Genomic DNA, 21,797 nt, shown 5'->3' on the forward strand with positions numbered 1-21,797 from the left:
TTTAGGAAGGAGAACACACACACACAAGAAGAACACTTTAATACATGTATGTGAATGTAAGCACAAGCTGTTTACAATAAAAGCATGGGAGAGGAAGAGAAGGCAGTGGCAAGGAATCAGATGAAGGTAATGAGGAAGGTATGCTAGATGAACAGTTGAATGGTCAGTTGGTCTTCAGTTGATAAGGAAGTATAGAATGTCAAACCAAGCTTGGGGCAGAAGGAGCCAAGGTGACAAGCACAGAAGACAGATCCCATTCTCAGGACCCCTTGATGATGGCTTTGCCTGTGCTGGGCCGGATACCAGTCTGTGGGGCTCCTCCAAACCCCAGTGCCGTGTCCTTCCGGTTCCTCTGGCTGCCTGGCCATCGGGGGCTGGAGGGGCGCTCTGGAGAGGGAAGAAGAGAATTACACAGGGCCTCTGTTCCAGGGCTCCATTTTGCTCTTCCCCTTCCATTTTTATCTATCAGCTCTCTTCTTAGGGTCCTTTTAAGTACTTGGAGATTTTCATTTATGGAACTAAGACAGGAAGGGCAGGTCTTTCACTGACTTTTTCCACCCTTCATCTGGTACTTACTGGCCTCAGTTAAGCTTCCCTACCCTCTTTGCTGCCAGTTACCTGGGATGGCAACGGGACCTCCTGGCTTTTTCATAGTGCTGGTGTGAAGTCTGGCGATTCGACTCCGGCCTGGGGGGGCAGCCAGTGTACAGGAGGCTGAGGACCTGATGAAAAAAGGAAACGGAAAGGTCAGAGATGCCACTTTCTCCCCACTAAAGTGAGGACTGAAAATCCCACAAGACATTGCCCCAACTTAATACTGAGCCCTGGGAAGGGGGCGGTAACTAGGTACTACCAGCAACTTCCCAGAATCAGTGAAGAAAGGAGTGACACTGTCTGGTCATTGGATTCAGTTAGTTATGATTCATATGGAATGTCTTACCCATAAAAAGAGTGACTAATCAGTTAGAAGAATATTGATGCTCAGCAATCTGATCTTGTTTGATCAAATAGAAGGGAAAAGCCTGAACAAGTAATGGACATAGATAACTTGCCCTGAGAATCTCATCTGCATACAGGAACTTGGCTGTCTGCCAAACAAGGTGCTCCGGGGGGGAGAGTTCAATCATAATTTAGTTCAGATGTCAGAGCCAGCAGGGCACAATGTTACTGGGACCCCAGTTCTAACTCCTCCTTACCTCAAAGCGCGTCTCCTCTTGCAAGCAGAGCCACCATGAAGTGAAGATGCTGGCTTGGGACCCTTCATGGTGAATAGTGGCATGGGCCCTCTGAAGGAAAAATGAAGGTGAAGATCTTCAGATCAGAAAGGAAAATAAAGGACTAAGCAGTTTCTGCCTTCTTGTCCACACCCTAGCCCCAGAGCTCACTGGGTGGGAGATGGGACTAGATGACCTCGAAGGTCCCTTTCAACTAAGATGCTACAATTCCTTTCTTCTCCTTCACTCCTTTTGCTGACAGCTGAGTGACAGGCCCATTCTGGGAGAATATCCAGGTGTCAAATTCTGACATGTCCTGGGAACCGGAATTCAAAAAACCTTTCCACTTGCCCATCTCCAAGGTTAGTTTCTGATGCAGTTAGTGCTAGAGCTGGGGGTTGGGGTGCTGAGGCAGGATCAAATCTTGTCACTGTTTGAGGGCCCCAAATTATCCCTCACTTTCTACTAAACTTAACAATCTTGGGATGCCTCAGAAACCAATCTGATCTGGGTGTTGCTCACTGGCTAAGTAAACACCCCATTTGTTCGGATGTTGGGGGAAAGGGACATGTTCCTTGCGGTCCTAATGAAAAAAATCAGCTGAATAACTTTTTCTGAGAGTGTGAAATTCCCCTCACCCTGCTTGTAAATGTAGGGATGGAATTAGAAAAGGAAAATGGCAGTTGTGGCAGTGATCATGAGAGAAACAGAGTATGGTACACTGGGAAGAGCACCTGAAGGTCTGAATTCGAGCCCTGGCACCAGTACTTCCTAGCTGCATGACCCCAGAGAAGATGCTTACCCTCACCAAATGTTAATTCCCTTATCTGTAAAAAGTGGGTGATTATGGTTGCACCATTGATCTCAAAGAGTGGTAAGCACAGCACCTTAGAGTGACATAGAAATGTGAACTATTGCTAGCAAGAATAAAAACAGGAAAGGCTGCTAAAAGGGCCATGTTGGTTTTCTTAGTTCTCTTTCCAGATTTCTGCTTCAGCTCCACACTGCCTGTCCCCATCCTCCCCCTCCCCCTCCTAAGTTGAGGCTCCATAAGTCACCCAAGGGAATAATTAGAAACTAGTTCTTGGCCAAGGGCTTTGAGACACTGGCAGCGATGGCTTTTTGCTGCTTGAGAGAAAAGAAGCCACAAGGGAGACGGAGACTGATCCCTCCGGCACACCCTGGTGTCCTGAGATTGAGGAGCAGAACAAACCAGGATGAAAGGCAAACTTGGCCACAACTTTCCAAGATGAACCTGTTCCTTGCTTCCAATTGTAGAATCCCAGGATCTCCGAGTTGGATGTAATCCTAGACGCCATCTTGTCCAGTGTGTAGCTGAACGAGACTATCACACACCTGCCAAGTTGGTGGCCCCTCCTTTGCAGGAGGACTTCAAATGGGGTCTTCCCAAGGAGGCCCAGTTTATTTTTTGGGTAGTTTTAATTATTAGAGGAAATTTTTCTTTACATCAAACCGAAATCTGCCTTTCTGCAATTCCCACTTACTGCTCCTAAGTTTGTTCTTTAAGGCCAGGGACAACAGCAGAACAAGTGGAATTCGCCTTTCACACGACAGTCCTTCACGTACTTAAACAGAATTATCATGTCTGCTTATAGTGTTCTATTTTCCAGGTTGAAAATTCCATCAAATGTTCCAGGTAACATGATCTCAAGGCTACTGCACATCTTGTGTTCCCTCCCTGAGACACTCTCCAGCTTCTTCATGTCTTTCCTACAATAGGACACCCAGGACTGAACAGAACACTCTGGCTGTGGCCTTCCCAGGGCTGAGAACAGCCCTGCTATCACCTGGCTAGTCTTCCGCTTCTCTGAATGCAGTCCAGAATCACCGAGGTTTTTCTGGGTGTCTCAGCACAACATTGATTCCTACTAAGCTTGCAATACCCTTGGATCTTTTCCCAGTGAATTCCAATCTAGCCTCATACCGTGAAGCTGATTTTTTGAAACCAAGCGTTCAATATTTTATCCTTAAGTCTTATATTAAATTTCACCTCAGTGGCTTTGGCCCAATGTTATACCCTGTGAAGATCTTTTTGGATTCTGACTATCATCCAAAATGTCACCTGTCCCTCCGAGGTTGGTGTCATCTGCAAATTTAATAAGCACAGCATCTCTGTCTTTATCCAAGCCACGGTCAACTATGTTAAATGGCACAAGGCCAGGTGGAGATCCTTGGAGCACTCTACTAGATACCTCCCTCCAAGTAAACATCAAAGCATTAATGGGTACTCTTTGGTTACAGCTATTCAGTCAGTTCTAAATACTCCCAACTGTACTATTCTGTAACCTTAAACTATACCGAAAGAATTCCCCTGATCTACCAACCTAGAATCCCTGTTCAAAATGGAAATAAGAATGGTCTGGCATAACCTGTTCTTGATAAAGGCTCCTTGTGATTATTGATTCTTTCTCTAGACATTTACTAACATTCCTTTAATTAAGCATTCTAGAATTTTGCTAGGAATTGAAATCAAGTTTGCTGGCCTGTATATAGTTTGTAGATTTCTTGTTTTCAAAAATTACATTTGTTCTCTCTAGTCTTTTTTTTTTCTTGGGTGAGCCAACTGGGTTTAAGTGACTTCCCAGGGTCTCACAGCCAGTACGTGTTATGTGTCTGAGGCCGGATTTGAACTCAGGTCCTCCTGACTCCAGGGCCGGCGCCTATTCACTGTGCCATGTAGCTGCCCCCTGTTCTCTCTAGTCTTGTGGAGCCTTCTTCCACTATCCTCTATGAGCTCTCAAAAATCACTCAACAAACAAATCTGCCAGGTTTTTCAGTGCCTTAGGATGAAGCTCTTCTGGGCCTGGAACCCTGAGCTCAAACCTTTCCTTTTCTATCCATTGAACACCCCTAACCCTTGTGCTTCTGGCACAGGTGGTCAGAAGGGACAGGAAGAAAAGAGGCTTACCTGGGAATGAAGGGTTTATCCATCTTGTTCAAGGCAGCAGGGACATTCTCCCAGCTGAGGAATTTAGAAGCAGTAGACTTCAAGAAGGTCACCTCAGAAAGGTCAAAGGTGGCATTGAGGTCCTGGGTAGGTAGGCTGAGAGGGGTAGAGTAGTTCTGCATCGAGGATGGGCCTAGGGGCACCCGGCTTTTGATAACAGTAGCTGAGCGAAGGTGGGGAAAGTGGGTAGTGGATGCAACCTCCATCTTAGGGGTGCTGAGTCCTGGGGAAGGCCCTGCCTGGGGCAGAGAATCTTTCTCTGCATGGGGCAAAGACTTCCTTTGTCGTTTGGCCTCCAGTTTAGAGGAAGAGTGGCTGTTCAGTTCAGGTGAGCTTGACTCATCTGATCTACTCCTCTTCTTCTTCCTTGGAGCCTGAGAACTTTGGGGTGAGAGGGTTGAAAAAGATGGCAGCCCCAGCATGGGCAAAAGCCCACTCAGACGTCTTGCCATGGCTCGTGTTGTTGGGCCAGAATATGTTGGAGGTGCTAGACATAGAGAAGAGAGAAGTTCAGAGCTGGAGCAGAACCTGAGCTCAAGCAGGGCTTGAAGGAAGAGTCTGGAGGACAAGGGAAGGAACACAATAGAGACCAAACAGCAATATGTGTCTAAATGTCTCACCTTCCCTATACCAGCACTTAGAGCCTTCTAGGCCCAGGCAGGAGACTTTTTAAATAAAATGCTTTTATTTGACTACAGCTAACCCCATGACCACATTTTTAATTGTCCCCAACTCTGGGCTCAGCCTTCCACCCTAGCACTTTACTTGCTGCTCCGGCCACTTTGGTCACACGTGAAGGCACCCAGTCCTTCTTTACAGACAAGGTGAGGCAGGGGCCTGGGCTGCTGAGATGATACTCACTTGATTCTGGGGATAGCTCCTGGGACAAAGGACCCTCCAGCTGGGCTGGGCTGGAAGTATCAGCTACCTCCCCCCGTGGCACTGTCTTCTCATCTTGAACCAGCTGCTGCACTGCCTCAAACTCCAAGACCATGTCTGGGGTCAGGAGATTGGCTTCTCTGAGAAGAGAATATTGCCGCTGGGCCACGTGCAGCACCATCAGGGCTAGCCTGGGGGTGAAAGAAAGGATCATAGCATCCCCATCCTCCTCGCCTCCCCCCAACCCTAGCCTGGGTTATTGATGAGAAAGGAAACCTCAGACCTATCCCATTTGATTGCTTTGTACTTGCCAGTCAAGAATTTCCAAGTGAGGCCAAGAAAACTACATCTTGGTCTCCTAGACTGACCACTATTTCAATCACTGCTTTGCTATCAACCTCAGTTCCTTCCTTACCAGGTCTCAATTTTTCCTTTGGTCAAGCCTATGAACTCAGTGAGAACATGGTAACTCCCACTGCTCATTATGAGGCATTGCACATAGCAAGGATTTTACATGACAAAGATACAGGTGTGCCTCTTTATGGAACAGGTAACAAGTATGGCCCTGTACAACCAGGTTCACAGCAAATCCTATTTTAAATACATTAAAGGTTCAAGGGAAATTATGAGAATGGGTTGATTATTAATTTTCTAAAGTTATTCTGTAAGCTGCCAAATTTCCTTAAAGTGATGCACAGCCATTATGGTACTATGACTTCTCAATCAGCTGGACGGGGTTTTATGCACAACAAATAATTTTTCTAGAGATGATTTCCACATATTACACTATACTCTTCTGAGACATCACCGTTGACATCAAATGGCTCAGGGACAGCCTGAGCAATACATTGCTGTGAAGGTGAAATTGCTTTAAAACACAAACACATACAAGTATGTGCTTGGGATAGACTATATATGCCTAACATCTAAAGACCAGGCTAGCTGAGTTTGGAGATGCTATCCTTAGGGTGGCCACTGGGGGATGAGTTTGAGGGGGACACAGAAAGTCTTTATGACCATCTATCAAGCTATAGAGTATTTGGAATAAATCAGGGTTTGGAAGTGTGATGTAGTGGGAAGAGTATGGGCGAAAGGATAGTGATCTCAGTTTTGTCACTAATTAGCTGTGTGACCCTGAGCAAGTCATGTTTTGTCTCTGAACCTCAATTTCTACATCTTTAAGTTAAGGGGATTAAACTAGATGGCCTTTTAAGATCTCCATCTCTGAAATGTCATAATTTATATTCTAAAACCAAAATGACTTTGAATTTTTAAAAGTCAAATTTATTCAAGCCCTCCCTCTCTTTTGATTTATATATAATCTTCTCCACTAAAATGTAAGCCCCTTGAGGACAGGGGTTGTTTTGGCTTTTTCTTTATATCCCTAGCACCAAGTGCCTGGGATATAGGAATTGCTTAATAAGTGTTTGCTGATTGGCTGACTGAAAAACTATAAAAATCTCTTCCCCTTATCTATAATTTTTACTGTTTTTTTGGTGAGGCAATCAGGGTTAAGTGACTTGCCCAGGGTCACACAGCTAGTAAGTGTCAAGTGTCTGAGGCCACATTTGAACTCAGGTCCTCCTGACTCCATGGCTGGAGCTCTATTTACTGCGTCACCTAGCTGCCCCTACAAGTTTTACTTTCTACAGGCTTTTATGCCTATCATTTCATTTTGTCCTCTTATAAGCTCTGGGAGGTAGCTATGACAGGGATTATTTTCTCCATGCTACAGATGAAGAAAATGATACATACTGGGAATATCTAAAGCCAGGATGTGACTTGTCTACAATTCACTCAGGAGCTTAGTTGCAGAGACAGAATTAGAACCCAAGGCTGTGTCTACCAGAGTACACCAATCAGGTAAACTATTCTATTGGCAAGTATTTGGAGTGCTCTGTGTAGCGTGGAAGGGTAGGGGGTTCAGAGAAAGGGGCCAAGGGAGGCATCCTGCCAACTTGTCCCTCCCTCTGCTGAGACCCTGCAGAGCTGACAGCAGGAGACAGATAATGAGCCACTGATTATTCAGACTGCAGTGTTTTTTGCTGACTTGGGAACAGACACTCCCCAACAAGAAATAAAATTAAACAGGCCCTTCTGTCCGGAAGCTTTAAATACACTGCCAAGCGTGAAGCATGTTGGGAGGGGTTGGCAGCAGGGAAGCCAAGTGGCACAGGATTGATGCACTGGAGGCCAGAAAAGAAATATTAATAGTACTAATAATACAGTCACATATCCAGATCCTCACAAAAAAGAATCCCGGCACAAATAATTCAAATCTTCTTTGATTTGGGACTGTTTTTGTATTTATGCTTAAATAAATGCCCTCCAGATATCTGGGGAATCCAAAGTCAATCCAAATCCAATCGTGAAGCCACAGGGTGAAGACCTGAATCAGGAGGAACTAAAAAGTTGTCCATCTCTGTTCCCAACTTCATGTTGAAAATGGACAGCATCACTCCCCAGCCTAAAAAGCCAAGTGCTTAGAATCAGGAGGACCTGAGTTCAAATCTGGCCTTAGACACTTACTAGCTGTGCAACCCTGGGCAAGTCACTTAACCCTGATGGCCCCCTCTCCCCTCCCAAAAAACAAAACAACAAAAAAAACCCCGAAACAAACCAAAGCCAAGTACTAGCTCAAGCAGAACTGTCCTTGCTCTAAACTTGGTATCTTTCTGGCTCATACCTTCCCAGAGGACAGAGAAAAAAACGCAGTGTTTAGATTACAGAAGCCCTCTCCTTTCAGCACATGAGACATCTCCTGCTGGGCTGCAGGCTCCGTGGAAGAGTGAACATAAATAAAGATGGTGAGATGTAAACAGAGTAGGTGATAATATCAACAAGAAGTGGCATAAGACCTGCCTCAGATAACTAACAAGGTGGATAATCCAGAGTTGACTGTAACAGGATCCTGCCAAGTCTTCCCTTTTCCTGTGTCATACCTCCCATTTTAAATTCTAGGGTAGATTTAAAAAGAGACCTACCTCTTGGTTTTGTCTTTGTCCACTTCCGGTGGTGTGAGGCTGCCCAATCCTGGCTTGGGTTCCAGGGCTAGGACCAGAGGTTGCAGCACCTGATATAAGGCAAGGAGTTCCACAGACACAGAGATCCTATGATGCCTTTCCTCTTCAAGCTGTCTCTTACCCATTAACCAAGTAACTCCTGAAATGCCACCCCCATCCCCTTCCTCTAAGCCTCCCTAGGTTGATCAGAGCCCAATTTAGATACTGAGCTAGATTATTTTTTAATCTCCCTCAGCTACTCATTCTACTCTCTACTCCATTACATATTTACTCCTGATCTATAAACAATGTAAATACAGCAGCCTGGCCTTGCTGCATGTCAGCCCTTTGCATAGGACTGTGTTAGTGTCTCAGACTGTAAGACCCTAAAGGGCAGAGTCTTGGGTCTCTGAAGCCTCTTTTCTTTTCTTTTTTTTTTTTAAATTAATTAATTAATTAAATTTTTTTTTGTTAAAAAAAAAAGAATCTATTTTCTCTCCCTTCCATTAAAACAAAACAACAACAACAACAAACCCTAAAACTCTTATAAAGAAATTTGCTTAGTCAAACAGAACAAATTCCCACACAGCCATGTTCAAAACATTTTGGTTTCAATCTGAGTCCTATGTAATCTCTCAATATGATAGTTAGCCCAGGACTACACACAAGGAGGCCCCCAGGGCAGCTTTTGTGAGGACGCTAACCTGGGATAGAAAAACTGGCACCTAAAACCTTGCCTTGTCCCTCTGCTCAGAAAAGAGGCCCAGATGTCCTTAAATAACCTACAGTTGCTCTAAGGCAGTCCTGTTAAGGGGACTTTAGACCTGAGGGATTCTCTCAGCACCAGGGAAAAAGAAAAGGATGGAGGAATCTTTCCCAATGTCACAGAAGCTCTTGTCAATTGACCTGCCACTCAATTCTCTCAGCTCAGCTTCAGAAATACCTTTTTTACGGTGCTCTCATCCCTCTCCTTCATTGGTTCCTGTGCCTGGGAACTGAGGAGGGGCTTCATCTCCTCTTTATCCTCCACTTGAGTCTCCATATCCTCCTCTTGGGGAGTTCCGGGGTTTGAGTAGAGCTCTGGAGAGTAGGACTGACGAGGATGACAGCTCAGTGAGGGTGAGTCAGGAAGGCTGAGGCTGAGGGGGGAAACAAAGGCTGAAATGAGAAGAGAGGAAGACAGAGGCTGGGGAATGGACAACAGCGGGCTTTAAAGAAGGAGATCAAGCAAAGCTCCCTGGCACCAGGGTAGCAGACGATGACCACTGATAGTCCTCGATCAGCCAATGGGCATTGACTATGGCTCTGTAGAAGGAAGATGGTCATTTTCTTATTCAAGGGACATTGAAATCCTAAAATCTGAAGTTCAGGATAGTCTTGAAACCTGCGGACTAGGGACTGGGCTGCAGCCTTAGCTATGAATAGAATCCTAGTTCCCCAACTACCTTTGCCAGCAAGTCCTCTTACACTGATACTAGAAAAGAAGGGAAGAAGGACTTGAAAAACGGCTGAGCTTCCCCTCTTCCTATCTCAGATAAGGACTGGAGAGGGAAGATGCTTACCCTGGCTGCAGAGGGCCAGTGCAGAGAGATGGCTTGGGCAGCTTCGGGAGCTCCTGTGGGGCGGTCCTTGCTCCTGCTTCATAGACCTGGAGCTTTTCCCGCAGGGCAGCCACCTAGAACATAAGCACCCTCACCCATAAAAGCCCTGGATCCAGCTGGAAAGCATAAGTTTAGCATGGGAAGAGGAGAGGTAGAGGGACTAAGGAAAGCAGGTCTTCAGCTTTGTAAGGATTCCCTCTCCCTCCCACCAGAGCCAGGAGCCCTGAAGCCCCCAGATCTTTACCTCAGCCTGAAGCTGCTGGCAAATGGTGGCATACTGGCTTATGTGACAGTTCAAGCTGATCACGTTGCTCTTGAGCTGGGAAAAGGGAAGCTACAGTTACATAAAGGAGAGCAGCCACCCCCTTCGGTCCCTCCTCACTGTGCTTCTGTCACTGGGTCTTGAGTATGTACTCTCTCTACTTCCCATTACACTGGGATTTACATAAAGGGGAAGACTATGTGCTTAAGGAAGCTTTAAGCTCCTCTTGGCCACATCATCCTTCCTTTGCCTCTGTCTCACACTAACACTCTTAATCTGGGGTCCTCATTCACACAGTCTCTCTGCACCCCATTCCCCTCTATCTACAATGACCTTGGCCTGCCCCCATCTGCTGGGCAGGAACCCACCGAGAGCTTGATCTCCTTCGCACGGTCAGCATACTTGAGGGTGTTGTAGGTGTCCTCATAGGCCAGGGCCGAGGGACTGATAGCAGCGATCATCACCGTCCGGCAATTCCCTCCTATCGAGTCCTTTAGCAAACGGGTCAGCTTGCTGTCTCGGTAGGGCACGTGGGACTTTCGGCCCTTTGAGGAAACAGGAGACACATGTGTACAAGGTGGCCATGCCAAACAAACTCTCTGGTTCTGAGCAAGAAGCAGCATCTGAGAAAGACCAGTGCTTAGGCCTAGACTATAGGAGAGCTGAAGTTTCTCCTGTTGCCCATCTAAGTCCTAAACTCAACAGAAAAGCAGCCAGGGAAGGCGAGTATGCTTGTCAAGGTCTGATACCAGCTCTCTCCCACCCTTCACCTGAACCACCCCAACCCTCCTATGTTCAGCTCTCACCACCATTCACCTCATGAAGACATGGCACCTGGGGGTTACCTTTGCATCTGCCAAAGCATTGAGGACATTGATGAGTGCCAGCAGTGAGCGGTTGATGTTGGCACCCTCCCGAAGCCGCTCCCCAGTGGCATGGGTGTTTGATGCCCTCTCTGAGCCTGCCAGATCAATCAGGCTCATCTTGGCAACCTGCAGGGTCTGGGTCAGTCCTGGCACACAGTCCTGCTGCTTCACATAGATCTAGAGGAGTCAACAAAACAAGAGGGGGTGCAATGACCAGGGAGGCGGGGAAACAAAGAAGAACACCAGATCCCTGCTCAAACCCCCAAGCTCCTTACCTGAAAGACTGCATGCGAGCGAGAGGAAGTGGCGTTAGCATCAGTGGGGTGCTGCTTACGATTCTGGTTCCCTCTGGTCAACATCTCCAGAAGCTGTTCTGCTGAGGTTGGCTAAGGAAATAGTACTTAGAAAGGGTTGGCAATATTGGCACAACCAGGTCCCTGGTCTCCACCTGAATACCTGACTAGCTCACTAGTCCCAGGACCCCTCCTAACCAGCATGAGAATGCCCCCATTTCCAGCATGGACCCATTTCCCTTTTTGAAACCTATGGTATCGTCAGATAGTCTTCTAACTAATCCTTAGCAGGAAAGAACTGAAAGAGTGAGGATTTCCCAAGAGAGATGGGACCGATTTTTCCCATCTGCCCTCTAATATCAAACCTGATGGAAGGAGAGTCCTTGAACCACAACACCCCTGTCTGGGTCCTCTCGGATAGCTAGGGCACCCTTGGGTTCTAGGAGATCATATATCTGCTCATTGTACACCTGAAAAAAAAAGAAGACCAAGAGCTGTTGGTGAAAGTGGGTGGAAAATCAGTGGTAGTAGGATACATGAGTGCAACCAAGTAGGTGGGAGGGGAGGGGGAGGTGTCTCTGCCTGAGCTGTTAGAAAGGGTGAGGATCAAGAATGAGCTAAAAAAGATCGCTTTAACCAGTTCTGGATAGGGTGCCTTACAGATATTAAGAGAGTTAGCCCTTTTGTGGTTTTATTTCTTATAGAAGTAGGATAGGGGAGAATGGCAGCCAATAGATGAGCTAATGTTACCACTAGAAGGTGGGAAAAACTGAGGCTGAGGCCCAAAGAAGGAAGAGGAACTTGGCTCAGGTCCTCTAGAAAATCAGTGACAGGTATGGAACCTGAATTCTGGTTTTCTGCCTCCTACATTTGGCTTCCTTGTGATTAGAGGAGAGATGAAACGTCTACCTCCTTGTTCAGAGGCATCAGCATTTATCTTAGTACACAGGATGTCTTATGTCCCAAGAAAAAAGAAAGGGCAGTGGAACTGCTTAGGAGAAGAAGAACTGGATAAATGTCTACAATGCTAGATTAGAGGCTGGAACTTGGAGGGACAGATTAAAATGGGTGAGCTTTCAAGTGTTAAAGTGTGCTTTTACTTATCAGTTAGTCCTTCCCACACGGCTGCCTCCATCTGCCTTTGAGTCCCTCAGTCCCAATCACTGTCTACCACTCCCGTGGCCTACCCACTACTCAAGCTACCTACTGAGCATTACTTACGAGGCAGGAACCTTGCCCAACAGGGGTGGGGAAGGCCTGATTTGGGAAGGTTAGAAAGAGGTCTAGCCAGGACTCCAGTTTTCCTCTTAAGTTTGGGTGTAATAGGGTACCTCCTGGTAGCTGATGAGAACCTCATAACGCTTCTCCTGCCGGCGGGCCTCTAGACGCTGATAAAGCTCCATCATAGTCAGATACATGATGCCAGGGTCCCCCTCTCCTCCCAGCATGGTGTGTGTCTTCCCTGCTCCTGTGGCCCCATAGGCAAACACTGTAGGCGGTAAAGGGAGATGCCAGTAGGTTAAGGGCCAGTCCTCCTCCATGTCTCCACAGGAAAGGCTGCAGTCTTCTGAACCTTTCTAGAAGCCAATCTCCTTGCTCAGAATTCTTCCTCTCACTTCTCTCTGGACTTCCCTTCCTTTCTAATTCTCACACTCCTTCAGGAAGGTTTCCCTGACTACCATTCTCCTGGTTACATTCACTTGGGTCAAATTTCCATTCCTTAACACTGATGTTTAGCACCACATGGCTATAATTATTAGTGAACTTCCCTATCTGCTCCTTCCTCTATCTTTTTTCCCCTAGATTATAAGTTCCCTAAAGGTAAGACTAAACAGAACCATAAACAAAGTACTTATATAGGTAAAGCTCTGTGTTGGGCACTAAGAAGGAAAACAAAAGATGAAAGTTTCTGCTTTCAGACTCCCCGTCAAACAGATGAAAGTGAACATACTCTATGCCAGTGGTCTCCAAATTTTGAGCATGCACCCCCAACATGTGTGGATGTACTTATTTATACCTTATATGCATGGATTTCTGTACAAATAATTATGTACAATATAAAACTTACCCAAATAGAAACTTAAAAAGGAAGAGATAAAGATGAAATAATATTTGATCCTAGAGTTAACAGGGAGCTATTCAAGTTTGAGTAGCAGAGTGACACAGTCAGAAAAATCACTTTGGCAGCTATGTAGAAGATGGATTGGAGGAGTGGGACTGAAGACAAGGAAACCTGAAATAGGAGGCTATTTCAATAGTCCCCATGAGAAGCAAGGAGGGCCTGAACAAGGGTGGGGGCTTTGGGAGTAGAGAAAACGGGAGAGAGACAAGAGGTATTGTGGAGATATAAATTACAAGATTTGGTAACTGATTGCACATGTGGGGAGAGTGAGAGGAGTTGATAATGACACCAAGGTTTCAAATCAGTAAGGTTCAGTGGCAAGTGTGCTGGACATGAAATCAGAAGTCCAAGGTTGGAAACCTGGGTCTGCCATTTACTAGCTTTGTGACCTTGGGCAATCTATGGGGCTCTGTTTCTTCATCTGTAAAATGAAACGGTTGGACTAGATGGCCCTCCAACATCTCTTCCAGCTTTAAATCTATGATTCAAAAAACCTGGGCACCTGGAAAAATGATGGCACCTCAATAGTAATATGAAAGTTCAGAAGAGTAGATTTGGGAAAATATAATGTAATGAGATCTATGATGCTTATCAATCAATCAATAAACGTTTATTATGTACCTACTATATGCCAGGCACTGTGCTAAGTGCTGGATGTCATATATCACAACCCATTCATGCCCGCTCGTCCTGTCTGACTTACTCTTTCCCACAAAAAATTGGAGGAGGCAGAGCTCTTACTTACTGACCACTGCCCTGGCTTGTAAAGCCTGCCTGATGAGAAACACCTGCTCTTCATGGATTACCTGGATCACCATGAGGTGATTTGGGGGGAAGAGCATGGGGATATTAGCAGGAGAAGAGGAGGCATGTTCCACAGAGAATTTTGCTTGCACAGCTAATATAAGTGCCAGGGTTGCAATTAAGTTGGGACCTTGGACACCCGGTCATAGCCATCAGAGGTCAGCAGCAGGGAGAGATGGAATAGGGGAGTGTTCAGTGATCATAGGTGAAGAGGATAGTATAGTGTTGGAGACAAGCCCAATATTGGCCATCTCAGGGAGGGTAGGATGCGAACCATTGTTTTTTCTGTTGGTTAATCATATACCACCCTGCCTTGGGATCATGCCATAGCCTCCACTTTAAAGACTACTGCTCTAATGGACAGAAACAATCCCTTCTTCTCAAGAAATGGAGAAACAAATATAATCAATATAGTAAAAATTGTGTGCACTTTTACTGCATCTCCCTCCCCACCCTACTAACAGCCTCTCTACACAATACTGCCTGGTTGACTACTCACCTGAGCAGTTATACCCCTGAAGAACCCCATCCAGGATGCTGTGGGTGGTGTGCTGGAATACCTCCTGTTGGGTGGCTGTCTCGGCAAAAACCCGGTCAAAGACAAACTTCAAATCTTTGCCCTTTTTCTTGGGACCATCATGGACACTGCCTCCCCACTTCAGGCCAGGGAAACCTCCATCTGGCTCCTCAGGGTCAAACACCAACACTCTCCCATCTACCACTTGAACCACAGGCCTTCGATGGCTCTCCAATTCCTTTGGAGTAGGGGGCCTCACTCGAACCACTACCTTCACTGTGCTGTTCTCCTCTGTCATCACCGTGACAGTGCCTAGAAATAGGATAAGGAGAAAGATTAGGTCCCTTCCAGCTCCAAATCTAAAATTCTGTGATCAAATCACATCTCCAGGTATGAATCAAGAAAATGCTCTACTCCCTCCCCCTTCCAAATAGCTTACCATTCAGGGACCCTCATCATTCTCCCAACGTTTGTTGCCTTACGCAGTTTTGGCTCTGTGATACCTTAATCTGGCCCTTTGGCCCTGGCCTGGTCGATGTGTTTGCAATTCTCCACACACAGCTTGTTTATTTCCCCCCTTACACCTCTAGATGCCACTCCTCCAGCTGGATTGCCCTTTCCCTCCTCATGGTGAACCCTTCTCTCTTCAGAATCTGGCTTCAAACTCGCCTCCTCAAGGAAAAATTCTTTGTCTAATTCAACCCCACTTGGATCAATCATTTGCCCTGCGGCTGTTTAGCGTTCAATACTCACTTTGTACTATATGATTTTACACTTGTTGGTATGTTGGTTTGTGCTATTCTTAAATAATTTTGTGTATTCTCTGTCTAGGTCACACAGTCAGTGGCTGCAGAGCTGAGACTACCACTCTGACTTCTTTGCACTATACCTTATCTTTATTATCTTCTTTATCTGCCTTATCTTCATTATCCACTGGTGTCACTCTGGACCAGATTCCAGGAAGAATTCTTGCTTCTGCCACCCCATCACCCAACTGCCACTAGCTCCCTGAGTAAGGCACAGTCAGACTGTAAATTCCTTGAGGTACAAGAAACATGCTTTCTATTTTTCTTGTATTGCTGCCTCCTATTGATTAGAGAAATGCGCATCAAAACAACTCTGAGGTACCACATCACACCCATCAGAATGGCCAACATGAGAAAACAGGAAAATGAGAAATGCTGGAGAAGATGTGGGAAAATTGGAACACTATTGCTGCCTCCACAACACCTGGTAAACATCTCTACAGAGAGCACTAAAGAAAAGAGTCTCTAAAAATAAAATAAAAAATAAAAAAACAGCCTTAAATATTCATTCACTTCAACAAGCCTTTAAATGCCTGCTACATGCAAAGCATTGGGCTAGACTCAGAGATACAAAAACAAAATGGAAAACGGTCCCTCTCATTTTTGAGGGGCCATACAGTTGAGTGTGACTATGAATCCCTCAAGAACTTATCCTTCTGTTTCCCCGTATTCTCTCCCCTGGCCTTTCAATCTGTCCTGTAGAGTATGAATGACAACAGGAAAGCTTCAAGGAGCTTAATTCAAAGAACACTGACTAGGGTATGAGGAGGGGTAGTGGGTGGAAGGGAGAATAGGGAGATGTTCCAGGGTTCTATGGCTGAGTGAAATCACTGTAAAGCAATAAAGCAGTGTTGTACAGTGGAAAGTATATGGAACTTGGGGGCAGGGAAGTGCTAAGAGTTCTAGTCTCAACTCTGCTGTTAAAAAGCTGTGTGATTTTGAACCAGTTACTTAACTTCTCTGGGCCTCAACTTTCTCATCTTTAAAAAGAGGTCAGATTCAAAAAATCTGTTTCGCTCTAAGGTGTCATAATGGTTTTTCTTATTATGTAGATAGATAGGAGGGGCAGCTAGGTGGCATAATGGATAGAGCACCAAGCCTAGAGTCAAGAAGACTCATCTTCCTGAGTTCAAATCCAACCTCAGACACTTACTGGCTGAGCGACCCTGGGCAGGTCGTTTCACTCTGTTTGCCTCAGTTTCCTCATATGTAAAACGATCTAGAGTAGGAAATGGCAAACCACTCCTCCAAATGGGGTCAGTATGAGTTGGACACAACTGAAAAACGACTGAACAACAAAAAGAGACAGGAAGACTGGGTTACAGAGAGACGAGCGTGGTCATCAAGGGGTTGCTCAGGCCAAAAGGTGAGACTCAGACCCAGCTTTTGCCGATGTTGGCATTCTAACCCCCAGAGCTCACCTGTTAAAGTCTGGAGACTACAAGATCATAAAGTTGGAAGGGACTTCTGGGCCAGTATCTGCTTTTATACTTCCAATTAGGGGGACTTCACTACCACCTGAGACATCAACCCAGCATTCAATAAGGACAGTTCAAATGGTTGGGCAATAGTTTCTTACTTTGCAAGTAAGTGTGTATCTCTGTAGCTTCTACCCATTGTTTCTGGTTTTACTCTCTGGGTCAAACAGAATAAATCCATTCCCTAGTCCACTTGCCAGCCCTTCACATATTTGAACACAGGTATTATGCCACCTTCTCAGTCTTCGCTTTTCCAAGCTAAACATGCTCAGTTCCTTCAACCAATCCTCATATGTTTTCCACTCTTCTTATCACCTGGTTGCCCTTTTCTGGACATGCTCCAGCCTATCTCTTTCCTAAAATTCACTGCCCAGAACTGAACACAGCATTCTAGACACATCCTGACCAAAGCCATGTTTTCCTTTGTTGTTTATTTTATGTGGTTGTGAGAGCAGGTACGTCATGATTTTAAATATCTCCTCCCCCAAATGATGTTGGCAACACCCAGCAACAGCAACCCTTTTGTATAGTTCAGTTTCCTACCTAGCAGATAGTATGATAAGCATTACACCCTTCAAATACCATATTCTCGATACATATCCTAATTAACAGTGTTCTTTCACTCATAAAGTTCCATTCCTTTCCAACAACATCATATACTGGAAAAGATGTGTCTGCCTCAAATGGCTTAAGAGCCACTGAGGCTATGCCTATTTGGAATGGGATGGACTATGCCTATTTCAGCTACCCATATGTCATATCACAGCTAAAAAGGTGCCACACTGCTACCAAATTACATACTCAAGGAATTAAAATGGACATAGTAACTGAGTGTTGGTAACCTTTATAATCCCTATCTTCCTCTTACTGCCTCTCGAGGGGCTAGGAAACAGCCTGCTTGCCTAATGAGGTATTTTTCCTCTCCCTGGGACAGAGCTGCGGGTATGACAATTTGTGTTGCTGTAGCCAAGAAGCTGAGGTCTTCATCCCTAATCTATATCTACCTGGGGGGTGGGGGTGTCCTGACAAGCCACCTCACTCAGGGACATCAGTTTTCCTCTCCCCGAGAACAGCTGCTGTTCCCTCTTTCCCCAGGGGGACTGTAAAGATTAATGAGAGCATGTTCGCCAAGACTGCTTTCATTTGAAACTGGAAAAAATATCTGAGCCCAAAGCACTAGGAAGATGCTACAGTCATGTCTCATTTCTAACCCGGAGCAGCTCATTAAAACCTGGAGGCCAGTAAGCTGCTGAGATAGTGAAGAAAAGCCAGAGACACAGGTCATTTTCAGGATCATGATCTCTGCCAAGCCTCCAACTGGTACAAAAGTGTATTTCTTTTCTTGACGGGCTTGGCAGTGGGAAAAGCACCAGATTCGGAATCAGACAACCTACCTTTGAATCCTGGCTCTGCCATTACTACCTGTGTGGCCTTGGACAAATCATTTTCCCTCTTCCGAAAAAGGAAGGGTTTGGACTAGATAGTCTCTGAGGTGCCATGCACTCACAAATCCTATGCCTCTATGAACTTTTTGTGTTCTAAGGGAAACTGACAACCATTGCTGTTCAACTTGGGGTCGTGAAAGCACACTTCTCCTGTTTATAGAGATATTATGAAAGGAAGGGGAAGACAAAGGAGACAAGGGAAAGGAAGCTCAGTCACAAAGAAGGATCAAGCACTTTGCCCCCAGCACCTTTAAAGTTAGTAAGAAAAAAATGTACACTTTCCCTAGGACCTACTTTATAGAAGTTCTTTAAAAGTTTGCTTTATGTACATTCTCTCATTGTTCTCTTTCCTAGTCTGGTCTAGTCAAATTTCTAGTCATCCGGGTAGGACACCTCAAAGTTATCCATAACTCCTCATGCCAAATATCCAATCAATGCCAAGTTTTGTAGAATCTACCTCCACATCATCTCTTGGAACCATCCCCAGATGCCCTCATCACCTTTTACCTGGCCACTGCAATAGCCTCCAAATTGTGGCTTTTCTGTCCCCCTCCTCCCATTTTTACAATCCCTCCCCTTCCTAATCCACCCTCTGCACAGTGGCCAAATTGATATTCCTCTTTTTTTTTTTTTCTTAAGGCAATTGGGGTTAAGTGACTTGCTCAGGGTCCCACAGCTAGTAAATGTCACGTGTTTGGTGTGAGGCCAGATTTGAACTCAGGTCCTCCTGATTTCAGGGCTGGTGCTAACCACTGCACCACCTAGCTGCCCACGAATTAATATTCCTAAATGAGCACAAGTCAATGTCACTCCCCTACTCAATAAACTCCAGTGGCTCCCAATTACTTCTAGGATCAAGTACAAACTCCACTGTTTGGCATTTAAAGTCCTTTACAACCTGGCTCCAACCTACCTTCAAAGCTTCATTAAATATTACTTCACTCCATGCACCTGACACACCAGCCAAATGTCCTTGTCACTGTCCTTCATGTATTACTTTGTCTCCCTTCTCTATGTCTTTCTACTGGCTGTACCCCAAGGTTGGGCTGTACTCCTTCCTCACCCTCACCTTCTATGTGAAGCCTTTCTTGATTCCCCCCAACTGCTAATACTCTCTCTCCTATCTTTTCTTTAATTACTTCATATATGTTTATATTCATTCTGTATATATTTATATCTATACTTATTGTCTTCCCTATTAGCATGTAAGCTCTTTGGGAGCAGTTTCATTTTTTGTATTTGTATGTGGCTGGCACACAGTCAGTGCTTAATAAATGGTTGTTGATTGATTCTCTCCTCCCCCAGTTTAGGGCTCTCTACCCATTAATAAATCAATAAAAAGTCACTAAGAGCCTACTATGTGTCAGGCACTGTGTTAAGAGCTGGGGATGGGGCAGCTAGGTGGCACAGTGGATGGAGCACCGGCCCTGAAGTCAGGAGGACCTGAGTTCAAATTCAGCCTCAAATACTTGACACTTACTAGCTGTGTGACCCTAGGCAAGTCCCTTAACCCCAACTGTCTCACCAAAAAAAAAAATTAAAAAAAGAGCTGGGGATACAAAGAAAGGCAAAGACAGTCCCAGGCCCTGAAGGAGCTCATAGTCTAATGGAGGAGACAACAAGCAAAAAACTATGTAGAACATACTTATAAACATGATAAATCGGAAATAATCAACCCAGTGAAGACAGTAGCATTAAGAAGGATCAGGAAAGGCTTCCTGTAGAAGGCAGGGCTTTATTTTGTATATACTTTTACATGTTCCTGTTCTCTCTCCCAACAGAATGCAAGCTCCCTGTGGGCAGGGATTGTTTCATTTTTGTCTCTGTACCCCCAAAGCCTGGCACACATTAGGTGTTTAATAAATGCTGGTTGACTTGGGAATCACATTCCTCCCCATCCAGATGTGACCTTTTCCAAATGCTTCCTTTTGGCAGTGTCAATTTCACTTCCACCTTGTGGGTTCCAGTAGGAAAATGTAGTTTCAACCACCCTCATCCCGACCAAGGTTAATCATAGACTAAGGGCTGGGGGCGGTCCTCAGAGGCCAACTAGTCGTCATTTTGCAGATAAAGAAACTGAGGCCCAGTGACTTCCCCAAGGACACACAGCAAGATTTGAACCCAGATGTTCTGATTCCAGAACCACGGGGGGAGGGGGAGATGCTGCCTCATCCAGATGTGCCCAGAGGACCTAGCCCTCCTCCACCTCTCCCTCCCCTCAGGTGTCAGGATGGGGAAGGGGATCGGCCGGACCTGTCAGCTCTCCAGGCTAGAACCCGAGCCACAGAGACTCGGGAGCGGGTCTGGGGCCTGCAGGGCAGGTCAGGGGCTTCTTACCCTTGTTCTGTCCCACGCCGCGGTGGCCTCCGCTGCCCAGGTCCCTCTCAGCCTCAGACAGATGCCTTCCCCCCTTCTCCTCCCCGCCCCCCACCACCCCTACGGCTCGCGCGCAAGGTCTAACTTCCTCCCCCTATTCCCACCCAGTCACTGGCGCCAACCGCCACTTCCGCTCTCGGCCGGCCCTTTCAAACCAGCCGGGCTCTGTGCTTTCGCTCTTCTCATTGGTTACTTCTCAGGACTCTGATTGGGTCATTTCGGACCAATGGGAAAAGAGTACTTAAAGCCACAGCCCCTTCGTTTTCGCCTCTCTCCCACGGCCCGGTCTTCCTCTGCAGATGCGCAAAACTTGTTTTTTCTTTTAGGCTTGCTGGGAGTTGTAGTCTCTGAAAGATGACCAAGACAAGCATACAACGCAAAGGAGAAAGATGCAAAATTTTCCAAACTGTGAGGGAGGTTCCTTGGGGGCGCAATGCAATGACCAAAACTGTCGGATGTTCTCCAGTGCAGCTCCTACATATATACAGCCACTTAAAAAAAAAAGTGAAAACAAAGTTCAAATCAAAGTGCAAGACTTACAGGGTAAATTGGCCTCAAGTGACAGTGAATGCCAAGCAGCAAGTATTTAACCCGGCATGCACAAACGAGGTCAGCTCTGAGCTCACATTGGAGCCTGGGTAGCATCTCAGTGCCCATCTCGGTGCAGGGGAGATGGGCCACTGTCCCTGGGACTTCAGGTTAGCTCAGGACACAGAGGAATGATGAGCTGCTGGCTGCATTGGAATACCGAATGTGTAAACTTGAATTTAGCGCTTTGTGTAGAAGGTAAAAATACCATAATATCGGTTGAATTTCTCAATGACATTAATTTTGAAAGCCTTGTAGTATTTTGCATAAGACTCTTCTAATTGGTGAAGGAATGATAATAACTTGATGCTATGTGCTTGGGTGAGGGGAGGGGTTGAAAAAGAGAGACATTATGCAGTCTTGTTTGCAGAGTGGGCATTTGTGTTCCATGTTCTCTTCAGGAGCAACTCCAGGAAGGAGAGTGAGGGGGGAAAAGACCCTTTGGAAGGCAGATGTGTAGGCAAAGCTGTTGTTCCTTCGTTCAGTCGTGTCTAACTCTTTGCAACCCCAGACCATAGCACGCCAGACCCTTCTGTCCTCTACTGTCTCTCAAAGTCTGCCCAAGTTCATGTTTGT

The 21,797-nt window shown here is 45.9% G+C and overlaps 1 protein-coding gene across 1 annotated transcript; it reads right to left on the reverse strand.

The window, feature by feature from the left end:
• Nucleotides 1-20,672, reverse strand: KIF18B (kinesin family member 18B). Its single transcript, XM_027872624.1, has 16 exons — nt 20,595-20,672; nt 14,511-14,840; nt 12,417-12,574; nt 11,451-11,555; nt 11,068-11,178; nt 10,772-10,969; nt 10,295-10,471; nt 9,909-9,983; nt 9,626-9,738; nt 9,007-9,202; nt 8,046-8,134; nt 5,044-5,252; nt 4,144-4,669; nt 1,197-1,286; nt 619-722; nt 1-387 (listed from the first exon to the last, which is right to left on the reverse strand). The coding sequence occupies exons 2-16, from the start codon at nt 14,824-14,826 to the stop codon at nt 260-262; spliced, it is 2,595 nt and encodes an 864-aa protein (XP_027728425.1). The 5' UTR covers nt 14,827-14,840; nt 20,595-20,672; the 3' UTR covers nt 1-259.
• Nucleotides 20,673-21,797: the final 1,125 nt, after the last annotated feature.

This window comes from Vombatus ursinus, unplaced genomic scaffold (genome assembly GCF_900497805.2).
Source record: "Vombatus ursinus unplaced genomic scaffold, bare-nosed wombat genome assembly UNPS02014801.1, whole genome shotgun sequence".
Lineage (NCBI taxonomy): Eukaryota > Metazoa > Chordata > Mammalia > Diprotodontia > Vombatidae > Vombatus > Vombatus ursinus.

Coding starts and splice junctions, on each gene's coding strand:
- KIF18B (XM_027872624.1), bottom strand. CDS start 14,826: ATGACAGAGGAGAACAGCACAGTGAAGGTAGTGGTTCGAGTGAGGCCC. Junction 11,179..11,450: donor AAGGACTCTCCTTCCATCAG/GTTTGATATTAG, acceptor CTATTTCCTTAG/CCAACCTCAGCAGAACAGCT. Junction 388..618: donor AGGTCCCGTTGCCATCCCAG/GTAACTGGCAGC, acceptor TTCCCTCTCCAG/AGCGCCCCTCCAGCCCCCGA.